The sequence below is a fragment of the Ipomoea nil genome, unplaced genomic scaffold (assembly GCF_001879475.1).
Source record: "Ipomoea nil cultivar Tokyo-kokei standard unplaced genomic scaffold, Asagao_1.1 scaffold2939, whole genome shotgun sequence".
Classification (NCBI taxonomy): domain Eukaryota; kingdom Viridiplantae; phylum Streptophyta; class Magnoliopsida; order Solanales; family Convolvulaceae; genus Ipomoea; species Ipomoea nil.
In genome coordinates this window covers 648,915-663,247 of record NW_017619367.1, presented here as the reverse complement: position 1 = coordinate 663,247, position 14,333 = coordinate 648,915, and the positions used below count along the sequence as shown (strand labels likewise).

Here is a 14,333-nt window from a genome sequence, read left to right as displayed (position 1 = left end):
TTGGTAAAGCCAACCAATGCAGAACCCCCTGACTGATGTTTCAAAAACCTCATACCATCCGCCAATGCAACGTCACTCTGTATGCATATCCATTATATAACTCAAAAGAATTTGGAGGAAAAAGAGATTATAATGGCGTTGAGAATGATAACTTTTTTTGATAACATGAAAATGATTTAGTGCTATTTATACTATTACAAAGACTAACTAATCTCCTCAATTGCAGTGGTCTTCCAAACAACACCCAGTAGAGTACCAAACCTGATTGACATCGATAGTCATTATATATTTACATGTCATGTAATAAATTTATAAGGTTATCATTTACATATCATTAAGTAAATTTCAACCTATCGATGGTGTGGGTAAATTTTACAAAACTCATCTCACTCCATCGAATGTAAGTATTGACATTCATTTTTCAATTTTAGTTTAGTAATTCAACTCACCCGATAAACCCGATAACTCGAGATTTACAGTTAAGACCAACCCAGCCAAAATAAAATAAAAAATCAAACCAAAAAGTTAAATATCAGTTAGCTCGACCTAATAAGTCCAACAACCCAACAGAACTAACTCAAAATCGAACAAATTGACCCCATTGATATCTCTGCCGCACAAGTAGTAGACTAATAATAAAATCTCTAATTAAATAATGAACTAGTCAATAGTAAAAGCAGTGAAAAGTAAAATGCATATAGCCTAAACTATAGTAGTCTTCAGCTGCAATAGAAGTCACGAAGCTTGTGTGGCGCTGCTATAATTCTTATTATCTTTTCTCTGCTATTTGCATGTGTAATAGCTTTTGCATGCATAACACTGCACAGTGTACAGAGACACGGTTGTATATATAGGATACAATATTTTTATTGGTAATACTATGTTGATACGAAAATCAATAACAAAACCTTTTAATACAGAAATAATTTATTGCATGAGGTTATAGCTGTTGAGTTTTGCATTCTATCTGTGCATTTCTTTCATCCTGCAATTCTCTTCCAAATCTTGAATTTAGAACTGAGATCAGGCCAAGTTCAAAGATAGCTCGGATTTCCACATAGTCAATCACATCTGTGGTCGTGTCTGGACAACAAAAATCTTCCCATCCCTCACTACACCTTCGATGTCTTGAGGTGATCCGTATAGCTCCTCAATCACGCTTCCAGCACGGGCAATGTTAGAGAGGATTGAATGACGGAAATCATTACTGGTTATTAATGGATCAGCTGAGTAATCCAACACAACTTTCTCCTCTTCATCCATTGGCACACTACAAGCAAGTTTGCATGCTCAAGATCAGCACATAAAGGAAAGAAAACAAGAGCATGTAAAATAAACTGAAAATCTATGAGCTTCACCTATCATAAAGACCAGCACCAGCATAACCTTCTAGATCTTCACCATTGGAGTCAGAGCGGAAGATTATAGATCGCCTTATGAAAAGGCCTATGGGCTTGCTTGGGTAACCAAGCACCTGAAAGTGTTAAATTCATAATATAAGTGTTAAAAATCCCACATTGACCCTATGGATATCCTTGGATAACTTTTAGTATGGTTTGGCCCTATGCATTATAGCAACCTTGACCCAATTTTAGATTATAACATAGTATCAGAGCATGTTCAGTCCACTCCGTGCTCACCCAATTGTCCACCCTTAGATCCAATCTTTCAGTATGATTTGGCCCATGTGCATTATAGCCATGTTGAGCAACAAAAGATTAGGTCTTCCAGTTAATTACACTTATAAAAGGCTATCAGGTATACTTTTTCTTGTTACTGATGGGTTCGTGTGCTAGATTAAACAATAAAAACATCAAAAACTAAGTGGAATTTCAATTATTACACTAGATATGTAGGTGGATATCAGATTACATACTATTTCTAGAAGATCAAAACACGCTCTCTACTCACCTGAGGAGAGTCTAGATTATTCTTTTTGCAGACGAAACTCAGAGCACGACCTGGATAAGCGCCAACTAGTGTTTCCCCAAGGCCCCTTACAACCTGTTCCCAAATGAATACATGATATAAGCATCAGTACTTACTTTAACATACATTCATGAAGACTGACATTTTTTCCCAGATATATTGATTCTTGGGTTGAAAGTAAGAGCTTCTCATTTTGTATGTTCGCTTATTTACATGTACTGTATGGACAAAAATTTAACAAAGGTTCCATTTTGATTTTTTGGTTCCTAACATCAGGGATTTGAAGCTCTAGTTTCAGAACTTTTAGGATTAGGTAGCAATTAGGTTATGAGAAGGATTTAAATTCCTCATTGCAAATCATTGTAAAATGATTCTGAACCTGATACTCAAATTAAAAGGCCTTAATATTTGAAAGTTAATTGGTGGGGATATTCATATTTTAATTTCTTGACTAAATCTAGCAGAAAATGGCACTAATATAGAAGCAGCATGAAACACAAGTTGATATAGCATCACCTCAGCATATATCTCAGACAACTCTCCAGAGGATGGATTAGTGGTATGAATAACAAATGCGTAATCAGCATTTATTATTTCTTGAACAAGTACGGCCATGCAAAGATAGTCATGATCTAGTTTGACTTTCCTTGTGCTGAAATATGCTCTTTCATTCCATTTTGAAGCCCACACCTGGCACATGGGAGAAAACAATAACGCATATGCATTAACAAGTATTCTATAAGTATCCACAATATTCATCTGAACCTTGTATAAAACCTAACATGGCAAGAAAGGGGAAAACTTCATCACTAGATATCTATAGAACTTTTCATCACTGATTGCCCTCCCATAACAGAGCTTTGGGGCAATAATACTTTGGTTAAATCATAGCTAAGAAGAAGAATGCAGTTTACTTTTTTGATTGCCATCCATGCCTGTTCCCATCGTTCTGGACCTTCATCACCAGGCCAAGGCATACCAGAACTTTGCATCTTGTCTTTGAGCTCATTGATCTGAAATAAAAATTTGGCCCACATCAAGTTTAAAGTTTACCCCGGACATGAATGAATTATTTTCTATAGTAGACATGAACGTATCTGGGTCACAATAACCTAAATAGAACAAAAGCAGAATCTAATGTGCACATGTAAGCATTCAAGTATGGTCATTGAAGAATGGAGTATAATATAGTATGGAGTATGCATTACTTGAGATATTTAACAATAAATTATAGGGAAAATGGTCAAATAGGCCTGAACTTTATGCAAAAAGCCAATTAGGCCCTTAAACTTTAAAAATTTGTAATTACGCATCAACTTTTCAATTTAATGCAATTAAACCAATTAGCTAGTTATCCAAAGGTAACCAATAAAAATGTTGATGTGGCAATATTTATTCAAATAATTTAATTTAAAAATTTAAAATAAAAATAAAAATAAAAATAAAAAGACAGAAAGCAAAAATCACCAAAGAAGACAAATAGGCACCAGAGAATCACGGGAGAAGGTATACCAATGGTGACCATTTTATTTAAAAAATATTTTTTTGATCATCTTATTTAAAAAAATATTTTTTAAAATTTTTTAATTAAAAATTGACACATCATCATATTTTTACCAGCTTTACCTTAGGACTTAGGTTTGCTGGGCAATTTGGCAAGTTATCAAAACCGACGAGCTGATGTGTTTAAACTTTATAAAACTCAGAGGCCTAATTGCTTTTTCGTATAAAGCTCAAGAGCCTATTTGACCCTTTTCCCTAAACTATATACGAGAGGCAAAATTTATCCAGCTAGAAATCATCATAGACATGGAAGGCCTAGAAGAATGTGTCATGAGGTCATCAAAGGAAAAGTCAATGAGAGAAACATGTTAGATAAATGAATAAAACAATACCAGCTGAGGTGGTGCTGAAAGTTCTAGAACTGTGTTTCGGATTTCACCAAGGAAACTGAAATCCCCTTCAGATAGCTTTTTCTTCAGAACTTGCAATTTTGCATCCACTCCCTGAAGAGTATTTAAACAGTCTTTAAAATGGAACAATTTGAGGAAAATATTTGTATGAAGACTATAACAGTGAAGCATCAAATGTCCCACTGAAAAGAAGTAGCTCAAAGTAGGAATTTTAGGAATTGTGAAAAATATAATTCATCCTTTATTTTAGAGTAATGATCCAAGGTCATTGGTTGTTTCACCAAAACAGTTGCTACAATCAATAAACAAGAGTACTAAGTCATTGCAGTTAAGCTCTTGTCACTCTTAAGGAAAATCTTGTTTCCACTGTGCTTAAAGGTACACCAATTGACAGCAGCTATAACTAACCAGAAATATGAATAAACATGTTACTAAAATAGAATAGAACTGAACCTTATTAATATCATCTGAAAGAACTTTCTCGAAAACTCCAAATGGTAGGGCAACTGAAGTAGGGATCCCAATCCAAGATGGGACTTTTCCTTTCAGATTTGCAATGTTACGAGATTTTGCACCAACCTAAGCATATTAAAGCATAAAGAATTTTGTTCATCATTAATAGGAAAAAAAAAAAAAAAATAGCATATATATGCAAAATATATTGTATATAAATGCAAAAATGTTTATAAATAACATGATGCCAACAGAGAAGAACCTCCACTCAAATTCATTGATTATAGAACAAATGCAAGCCTCACCAGTTCACTCGTGAATTCCTCAGATGTTATTGCATATCTACCAGCGAAGTGTTTTTTGACCAATTTTAAAGATTGTGAAGGGCCAGCCTCCATCAAGTTAGCTGAACTCTGGACCTCAACCTCTTTCTCCTCGCTGTGTTTACATGGAAGAACATAAATGCCTTAATTCCCACATCTACTAACTCAGTAGAGATTTGAATTGAATATGAAAATACAAATTCAGCAAACTTTTGGAGTTACAGGAGTGCACCTATATATTATATCAGCAGATGTAGGCTTTAAGCGCAAAAATTGTCCTTCTTTTGCTTGAAGTTCAGCTAGAACACTGGGATCATAGCAAGTTGCAAAGCATACCTGCCAAAGGAGAAATTCCTATTGAATCATACATGGCAAGGATTGATATTCTGATACATTTAGACATACGAGCTGTAATAAAAATACTACCTTAGAGTTCCTCGCTCGAACAGCAACATGAGAAAGGACATCTGGCATGTCTGGTGTCAGCACAGCAACAGTACCATCAGGAATTTCCTCCTCACCTTTGACAGTATTTGCAACCAAAATTGTTGGCTTGTCATAAGTTTTGTTCTGAACAGAGAGCAGTTCATCCACAACAACAATGTAGCCAACAGCCTCAACTGGGCTGATAATCTGCCAACTGAATAAGCACAAAATTATTGCATTGAAGAGGTTTTCATCTTGCTTAGAAAAAGGACTCCGACTCCAAAACCTTCCCTTCTGTTTCTTTCAACAGCTGTCTTAAAAGTTCAGAGTTAAGTCTTAGTTGATGCCATCATACAATGACCAGCTATATATTTTTTTTAAAAAAGAGATTAGTAGGTGCTGATGCAGAGATTAACCATTAGATGGTTTAGGAGTACATGCTAGCTAAAGTATTCCCTGCACTGGAAATCCCAAGAAATATATTTCAAGTAGCAATGCACTAAATATATATACTTTAAAGAAAAGGGTCATCAGTGCCAATTGTAGGTAATCTGAGGATATATCAAATGTTCATAAACTCAAAACATTGTTAAAAAAAATTCAATAAGAGATGTTGGCAAGCCATTCAACCTTCCCAGATTAGCAGTTTGCCTAAGAATAGGGTCTAGTCGATTAAGAAGTGATGATAAGGAAGCAGCTGATCCAGCACGTATAATTTCTTCAGTGAATATGTTCACCTGCATTAAAGAATCATATAGGTAATTATTTGTAAACTCTTTGTATAACAAGCGTATGTATTACATGCTTTTAGTATTAATGACATACAGCCCACTCATCCACCCCAAGTTTTGATCCAAGGTACTCTGCTGATGGCTGCAATAGATGATGATACGACTCTGCTTTGTTTGCAAGAGAAAGCCTCGTTCGGTCAAGGACTGATTTTGCAAATAAAGCCCAGTTATTGTCTCCACTCTTAGACATTCTCAGTGCTTGGTTCCAGCCCTTCATATCAACAATGGTACCCTAGATTAGTGTAGATTTACTTGCGAAAAGAGAATACTTGAATTTTGAAGTAGTATTTTGGTGCTTATCTGAACATGTAAATCCTTAATTTGATTACTGGAAAGAACTGGAAAAGCTTATCATGCATGCACTATTTTTTTTGGTCAGACCACGAGGTGTCCTGAGTAGGCCCTAACTGTAGGAGGCACCTTTAAGCCCGTACCATACTCAGACTAATCATGCATGCACTGTGAAGACTAGTATATGCACATTACTTGCAGCCCTTTATTAACTGCTTACAAGATGGGATGTAGAGTTATTTACAGAATTTTTTGTATCATACAGGCATATAGGTAATAGAAATACGTAATATTATTTAAAGCTTTTCGCCAGGAAGGAAGAAAAAGCTTATGAATATTAAAGCTAAATTTACAACTATATGCATTTTCAGTGGATGGCTCTTGTAGCAACTTCAATATATACACAATTTTTACAGTGAAAAGAAGCCAAAAATATGCACCACAAAACCAGTGTAACTTGAAAAAGAACGTAATCTAAAGAACTTGTAAAAGAATGAAAAAACAAAGTATTAGAATATTGCCCAGCATTTACCTTTAAGCAATAGACAAGATCTTCATTATCATCCACAGACAGTGCAAGATTCTCCAGAACAAGGGAGATGAAGTACATAATTTTCTGTAATAAATGAACATGATCATGATGATATTTTAAAGATTGTATATATTGCCTTAATAATCTAAATGCTTTATGTATAAGAAAACAAAATATACCTCAGGACTAGCATTATTCAGTTCCTCATACCCCCTCTCTACAGCTGTCCTAACAGTAGAATCCAAGGCAATATCCAGAAACAAAAGATCCTTCAGACGGTTGTTTGATTGGGAAAGTAATGGTCTGAGTTCCTCACGAGCCTCTAGCAAACCCTGGATGTAAGAGGTTTACTTAAAGGAACGAGCCCACAACTTCTGAACGACACTGAAGATTAAGGATACAGGGAAAATAGATGACAGACCTCAAGAAGAGATTCCACATTTCTATCTTCGACATGCTCTAAGACAAATTGAAGCAACTCCTATTTAAAATGGTAATAATTATTATTCTTATTAGGAACTCATTAGTTGTCAACTGACGGAATTCTCAAGCATGAACCATATGGCAGTAGTGGCCAGTAAGGTAATACCGGAAATCCTGAAGGCAAGCCTGATACAGGATTTATCTGCACACCAACCATGAAGCCTTCACCCTGAGGAGAATTAGAAGCTAAGCCAGACAAACAGATACCGGGAATATATCAGTTTTTTAAGCAACTTTCCTAATAAGACCTTTACCTCTGTTTTATATCCCATACAATTTGCAATGGCAGACTCAAGATCAGCACCTGAATGGACAGCCTGTGCAAAACTTACAGTTAGGACAGTTTCCATAGCTTTCATATTAGAAAATGATTACTGGCGGAACAATTTTGTACACAATAAGTACAACATTAAGAACAGAATTCCGTGCCTTAGCATATCCAAAAGGAACAGCCAAACAGAGAGTATTTGTATATGAGGAACATTTATTTTACATCATGCTTGATTCATGTGACAGTGAGGTTTACCACAACACTGGCTCAGAATCGTATGGTGATGATGTATTTTTCTATCCACGATTAAAGTTAAACTTTCAGCTTAAGCAGGAGACTAAATGAACTAAATAAGTCATTTTGTTTTCTTAAGAATAATTTAAAGAATACTCTGTATGTTATACTAGAAATGAACACATGCATTCAAGAGAAAGCTCAGAGCAAAGAAAAAATTGATGCAATGTATTGTATAGAGAAAACCCACCTTCAGTGTTCTCATATAGTTCCCTAGATCACGCAAAAGGCTTTCCCTTTGATCACTTCTAAAGTTTGGTTCAGAATGGATAGCACGGTCATAACTTAAAAGCCTCTCTTTAGTGATTCCATTTGAATTCAAGGTTTGCCAATAAACACTAATATCAAAATCACTCTTGATATAGTCTATCAGTGCCTGCAAGAAGAAAATCATCAGAATGGATTTCAAAGGCAACCATATAACATTGTAGCATCTTGATACCTGGCAGATAACGACATCATCAGGACTAGTGTTATTATGCAGTTTCTGGTGCCATTCCTCCATCATTCCACCTTTGCAGTCATTTTTTCGCTGCATTAGAAAGAAGTTGTGAACATCAGTTACATTGAATGGAACCCAGGATATAAGACTAGAAATATGAAGAGAATTGAATGTACCTGGATAACCAGTATTTCATCCCGTATTCGCTGTCCAACATCCCCTTCACCTCCACGCCCCACAGTTGACAGGATCATGCGCAATAATTCACGGTACTGTGGACGACTTAAATAAACATTCTGCAGCAAATCTGTCAGCCTGTCTTGGGCTTTACTAATCTCACTGCACCATATTAGGAACATCACATAAGGAAAAACCTGCTACTTCATACATGTACATCAGCAGAAAACAATAGTGCAGTGGATCTTCACAAATATAAATCCACAAATAAATTTAAAAATATTTAAATATATATATTCATAAGAGTTATACCGTGGCTTTATGTTGTAGTTTTTATTCCAGATAAGCTGTCGTGTAGCCATGAAACGCATCCAAACAAGAATTCCTGCAAAACCCAGCTCACCAGCATTTGTGGCTTCTTCTGTCAAGTCAGCTGCAATATTAAACCTAAGAGGAGAAATGACAATATCTAGAAGATCACTCTTTCGAAATCTATCAGAATAAATTAGCATGCTAATTAACAAACCATGTGCTTATCAGATGGATAACTAGTAAGAAGATATATGCATAAATAAAATACACTTATATTACGTATTACATTAATTATGCATTGAAGCAAAACCAAGCATTAAGGTTGAATCGTTCAATACCATTATCCAAAATCCACCTTAAAACATGATATTATTCCTCTAAACTGTCATCGCTAATAATAAGAAGAAAACATAGAAATTCAAAAGAACAGAAGTCTTTTGAAGAAAATCTCAAACAATGCCATTTACATCTTAAATCCCTTAAAACAGTCCAAATATATCACATATGAGTAACATGAATTAATGACATGTAAAGCTAACTAATCAACTTTCATGAATATAACAAACGAAAAAAGAAAAAGAGTAGAATATACTCACCGATGCATGAAAGACTTCTGAGCCTCACTTTCCATATCCGCTATTTTATCCAACAAGGCCTTAGCGGTCCCCGTGCCATCCCCAACATCCTAGCCAAAGCAATAAAGAACAGTTTTTCACCAAGGTAAATCATAGGAGGTTGACAAGATAATTATAGGGAATGGGATCCTTCTCTTTTACCCGCTGAGGTTGAGTACGAAAGTCAACATAAAAGTCTGATCCACTGTTTTTTATCCATTTTTCACCACACAAAAGAACAAACGGCATACCAACATAATCTTCATCCTCAATTGCAATTTCTAATGATTGGACCTGCAAAAATTGGAAATAGAAATGATTTATCTTCCATGAATCTCAACAACATATAAATTCTAACGACACTTTGAATTATGGTTCAGCATTGTTGCAAATAAAAGAAAACAATAATATAATCAACTGCCATACCTTATAAGACAGATTATCAGAACTGGTTGAAAATAGTGTTTCAGCGTATTTATCTGAACTAGTTGATCCAGGAGGCAAATCATTTTCAGGTGGTGCCTGCAAAATAGCCACCATAGGTGATTTACATAAAGCTAATATAAGTTCACATTTTTATTTTTATTTTTTTTAAATTTGGAGTTCAAAACAAAAATGGCCTATGAAATCATATCCACCATCTTACCAACCACTCTCCAGCATTTTTTGATAACGCCCAATGAAGAATAGCAGGCTCATTGAGATCTGTAGCCAGATAAACTTTCACCTTACCCTCTGGTTTTGTGACAAGTACCTAGAGAAGTACATGGGAACAAATGTTTTAGAACCATACATCCAAAAGACCAAAACTATTGTTGGTAGAAGTCAACAATATTAAGTACTCACCATGAGTTCGCCGTTAGCAACCTTATATATTTTCTTGTTTAGGATAGGACCATCAACCTGTTCTTCCTTTGCTTTGGCAAAAAGCTCAATCGTGGATAATGATTGAGGTTCCAACAAGATCTGCTCCACCCCAGAACCAGACTCAGATCCAGACCAAGGAACATTCCTGTTGATAATTTGAGCTAAATCTCTCTGCTTCCTCTGAATTTTTTCAATGGTGAAATAACTCTTTTTTTCCAGTTGTTTGGCAACCTTAGTTTTTACTTCTCCTTTTACAATCCTCTTCCGCAACTCATCAAAGGTTACACCTTTTTCAAGTTCAAGTTGCAGCTCTTGTCTTGCTTCTTCAAATTCTTTCTGTTAATCAGACAATAATTGAGGACTCAAAAGTGACTTCTGTGGATTATAGCATGGCTTTACTATATACAAACACATAACAAAGTTCAGGATTTACAAGTTGCTTCTCTGGAGGATAGCTTGGCTTTCCAGCTTTCTCCCATCGTATATAAGATTGTATCTGCACAAGGTCATCAGGTATATCACTCTTTGCTTCACGATGATGCTGCTCCTTGTGTTCAGTTGTATCATTCTTCTTTGTTAACCTTGCTCGGATTTCCTCTACGGAAGCACCCCTTGTTATTTCCTCTAAAAGTTCTGCTCGTGCTGCCTCATATTCCTCCTTTAAATGTTACAGCATTTGTTATTAATAAACATGTGCATGTATGTATAGTTGCAATAAAATTATTATGTCAGAACAAGGATTTATAGCATTGTAAGGCTGGAAAAAATGTTGAACCATAATTCTCAAGAACTTTGAAACTAGCAAGTATCAAGTTTGCATTCTTAAAAATTGAGAGGTTAGATTGATGCTGAAAAAGCACCTTTGAATAACATAAAGTACTAGGGAGCCCAGCAAAACAGCATAATCATGATTGGAACTTTCAAATAGCTACAACAAGAAAACCTCTATATTGACCACATATGATCCACAATAAATTAACCTGAACTATGCATGACTGCAACAGTGGAGAATGTCCAAATTGGTTACTTCCCAATGTTATAACTTAAACATTTAAAACATTCAGATTTATAAATTATGATAAACATGTGATTTTGGCCTGTATTACTTAAAGGAAATTAGGTGACTATGATAAACATGTGATTTTGGCCTGTATTACTTAAAGGAAATTAGGTGACTTTCTAGAGTCAGCAATACTTGCAATGCAGTTGCACCTTTAGGCTACCAGAATCAAATAACATAAATTACTTACTTTCTCTTTCTCAGGGGAATACATTTGTTTTCCCTTCCTTTCCCACCTCAAATATGCCTGAATCTGTACAAGATCTTCAGGAACTGAGGCATTAGTTATCTGTATTGCTCTTGGTGACAATTCAACATGGAAGTTGTCGCCATTGTTCTTTATCCTGATATAGAAGAAGGGGGAGAGAGAGAGAGACGGCAAAATTACTCCTGCATTTCTACTTTCACTTTTACAATCACTATAATTTGAAAAAATAATGCGTTGCCATACCATTTGTTTTGGACTTCATTAAATATTAGGAACTCTATGGCCTGAATTGCAGGATCATCTATCTCCAATCTCACCATAGCATTGGAGCCAGACTAAAGGGAAGTATTTTGAAGTCAGGTAAACATCCACTTCAAGTAATGCTTCTAAAGCAAATAAGCAGGTATTCATTACCCAAAATAATCCAACAACTGAGTTTTATGCCAGCTGCAAACTTACTTTCACAAACGGGGTTCTAAGTGCCTTATTCTTATAATCTTTGGTTCCATCTGGACGTCGATGAGGAAGTACCCACTTGCTAATAGAACCATAGAAAAAAGGGTAAAATGTCATATGAGTATATGACAAAGCTTATTTATGTCCAACTTGATAAATGTAATAGGACTTACTCTTTTCCAGACTTCACAGCACCCCAGTGTAGAAACAAGCCACTGATGTCTCTCGTAACCTTAAAATCCACCACTGTGACATGACCTGAAGTGGGGGGCTTAACATCAACCTGTTCATGGAAAAGGCAAACCTTATATCATTTATTAATAACTCCAGTATTGCTGATCCCCATCACATAGGACCACTGACCACAACAAATAACTTGAAACTTTTCTAGATACCTGCAGTTCAATATCTCCTTCAAGGTTGAATTTCTCAGCAATCTGCAAGAATTCAAGAAACAAAAAAACAAAAACGAAAAAACAAAAAAAAAAAAACAAAAAAAAAAAAAAAAAAACAAAACAAATGAGTAACAACATAATAGACATCCCCACAAACTTTGATGCAGATTATCAACTAAAAGTGAATATAATTCAAAAATAAAGTGTTAACCGCTATGTCATTATCAATATGATTTTTGCAGGATTAGGAGATTCTTTATAGCTAAAACAGATTATAAAATAAAGGGGACGCAAATGTCATGCCCAGAATGATAAGAGCCATTCTCTAACCAAAATAATGAATCAACAAATCATCCATCTGATAACCTGATCAGCCAATAAACCAATACTATATGAAGGGAATACTTAATTCCAATTTCACCTCAGAAGAGAGAACGGTGGCTAAGACAGCTCCAGAAACAGAAGAAGCACGCTGCTGTTGCATCAGTAACTTCTTTTTCTGCACTGTTAATCTTTCGCCATGAAACTCAGTTGACAAAGTTGATTTCCGTATGTGTGAAATTGCATGAGACTGAAACAAGGAACCACCCCGAACAGAAGTCGAGCCGATTCTACTTTGATATTCCAACACCACTGGATGAAGGAATCTCTGATGCAGCAAATTATTCCCTATTGAATTGCTCATATTCCAGTCTCTCAGATATCACTGTCTCAAGTACAAATATCAATTAACAAGCAAGCATAAATCCACAATTATATATTTGCATCAGTACACATCGCATATATATATACTAATAAACTGCAAATCAAACACGTACTAGAAGTAAGAATGCATAAAAAATAAATTTAAAAAAAAAAAAAAAAAAAAAAAAAAAAAAAAAAAAAAAAACAACAACAACAACAACAACCTTGATCACAAGTAAGAACTGCTAAACAGAAATTTAACCGGATTTTTGTGGTCTCGGTTCTTATAAATAAATGATGTCTTACACAAAATATAAGCGCAATCTTTAAAATCAAACCATAAGAATCCTATTAGCCTACTATCTCAAGTCCAAACAAATAGAAAAATTTAAATAAAAAAATAAAAAAATAAAACATCTTAAAACTACCTGATTAGTAGTTACCTGAAAAAAAAAAAAAAAAAACTGATAAGTTTCAGGATTAATTGTAAATTTATGGTCAAAAATAAATATTGAATCCTTTAAAATTTGAGACTCTTAGCTCTTGAGCATTTTGCACAGCCCAAAATCCGGCCCTGAATTTACCAATTTATATATAAGCAAACAGACGTACACCACATATACATTTCAGTACGCTGTATGGGGACACAATCCATATCCATATATACAACCAAATTTGTTTACGTAATTCATCAATGTAATAGAAAATGCCTCTCCTATAAATGTGTGAATCTATGCGCCCAGCATGAGGTTGAATAAACTTTATGAGAAGCACGCAAAAATCGAACAGAAAAGCTCAAATTCATGAATCACGGAGTGAAGAAGAAACGCATGGAAATTGAGATCCGATTCCTCGTAAAATTTCTTACATTAGAAGATACTTTACCTGGGAATAAGCTGGAAAAGTGAAGAGAGTGAAACGTGAAGCACAGATACCAAAGAGCTTGAGTGAAGGAGAACAGAGCTTTGGAGTATGGGACGTGCAATGGCGAAAACGTCACTGCGAGGGGATCGGGTTTAGTATCGCGAGAAGAGACACGTGGCAAGTTTGGAGCTAAAATTATTGAAAAATTCTAGAATGCATACACACCGTATATTTAAAAATAACTACATCTATGAAGCCTAGGAAGGATACACCAAGCAACTTAAGAGTTTAATAAGAATTGAGTTATTTATTCTTTCTATAATGTAATAAGAATAAGAATTGGATTCACTATTTTTAATATAATAAGAATAGGAATAAGATTTATTATTTTCAATGTAACAAAGACTTCAGATAGTTTCGAATTTTAATTTCTTGTAGGACGGTATAAATAAACTCCATAGATGAGAAAAATGGGAGCAATATTCATTATTCACAAGCAACCTCCATCAATACAAAATACATATATTCGCTCGTTATTTTTTAAGTCA

At 35.0% G+C, this 14,333-nt stretch overlaps 1 protein-coding gene across 2 annotated transcripts; it reads right to left on the bottom strand.

Moving 5' to 3' along the window:
- Positions 1 to 680: 680 nt before the first annotated feature.
- LOC109162364 (alpha-glucan water dikinase, chloroplastic-like) lies at positions 681 to 13,965 on the bottom strand. 2 transcript variants are annotated; one of them, XM_019311085.1, is made up of 34 exons: positions 13,807 to 13,965; positions 12,659 to 12,943; positions 12,238 to 12,279; positions 12,016 to 12,125; positions 11,846 to 11,924; positions 11,630 to 11,721; positions 11,369 to 11,522; positions 10,552 to 10,776; positions 10,098 to 10,454; positions 9,898 to 10,005; positions 9,678 to 9,773; positions 9,414 to 9,545; positions 9,234 to 9,322; positions 8,638 to 8,772; positions 8,325 to 8,487; positions 8,149 to 8,238; positions 7,897 to 8,082; positions 7,396 to 7,458; positions 7,248 to 7,310; positions 7,080 to 7,139; positions 6,838 to 6,990; positions 6,659 to 6,742; positions 5,870 to 6,046; positions 5,675 to 5,781; positions 5,045 to 5,258; positions 4,851 to 4,954; positions 4,601 to 4,733; positions 4,296 to 4,421; positions 3,825 to 3,935; positions 2,844 to 2,942; positions 2,446 to 2,619; positions 1,912 to 2,004; positions 1,359 to 1,474; positions 681 to 1,270 (listed from the first exon to the last, which is right to left on the bottom strand). In XM_019311085.1, exons 2-34 carry the CDS (start codon positions 12,920 to 12,922, stop codon positions 1,066 to 1,068), a joined length of 4,404 nt encoding a protein of 1,467 aa, XP_019166630.1. In that variant the 5' UTR covers positions 12,923 to 12,943; positions 13,807 to 13,965; the 3' UTR covers positions 681 to 1,065. The 2 variants fall into 2 exon arrangements, with proteins under 2 accessions (XP_019166630.1, XP_019166631.1); XM_019311086.1 differs by having other exon boundaries at positions 12,659 to 12,946; positions 13,821 to 13,965.
- Between the last annotated feature and the right edge of the window lie 368 nt (positions 13,966 to 14,333).

Excerpts from the sequence above, each read along its gene's own strand:
- LOC109162364 (XM_019311085.1), bottom strand. The coding sequence starts at position 12,922 with ATGAGCAATTCAATAGGGAATAATTTGCTGCATCAGAGATTCCTTCAT. Across the intron at positions 8,083-8,148 it reads ATGATGTCGTTATCTGCCAG|GCACTGATAGACTATATCAA; the intron begins GTATCAAGATGC and ends TTCTTCTTGCAG. Across the intron at positions 7,140-7,247 it reads GCTTGCCTTCAGGATTTCCG|GAGTTGCTTCAATTTGTCTT; the intron begins GTATTACCTTAC and ends CATTTTAAATAG.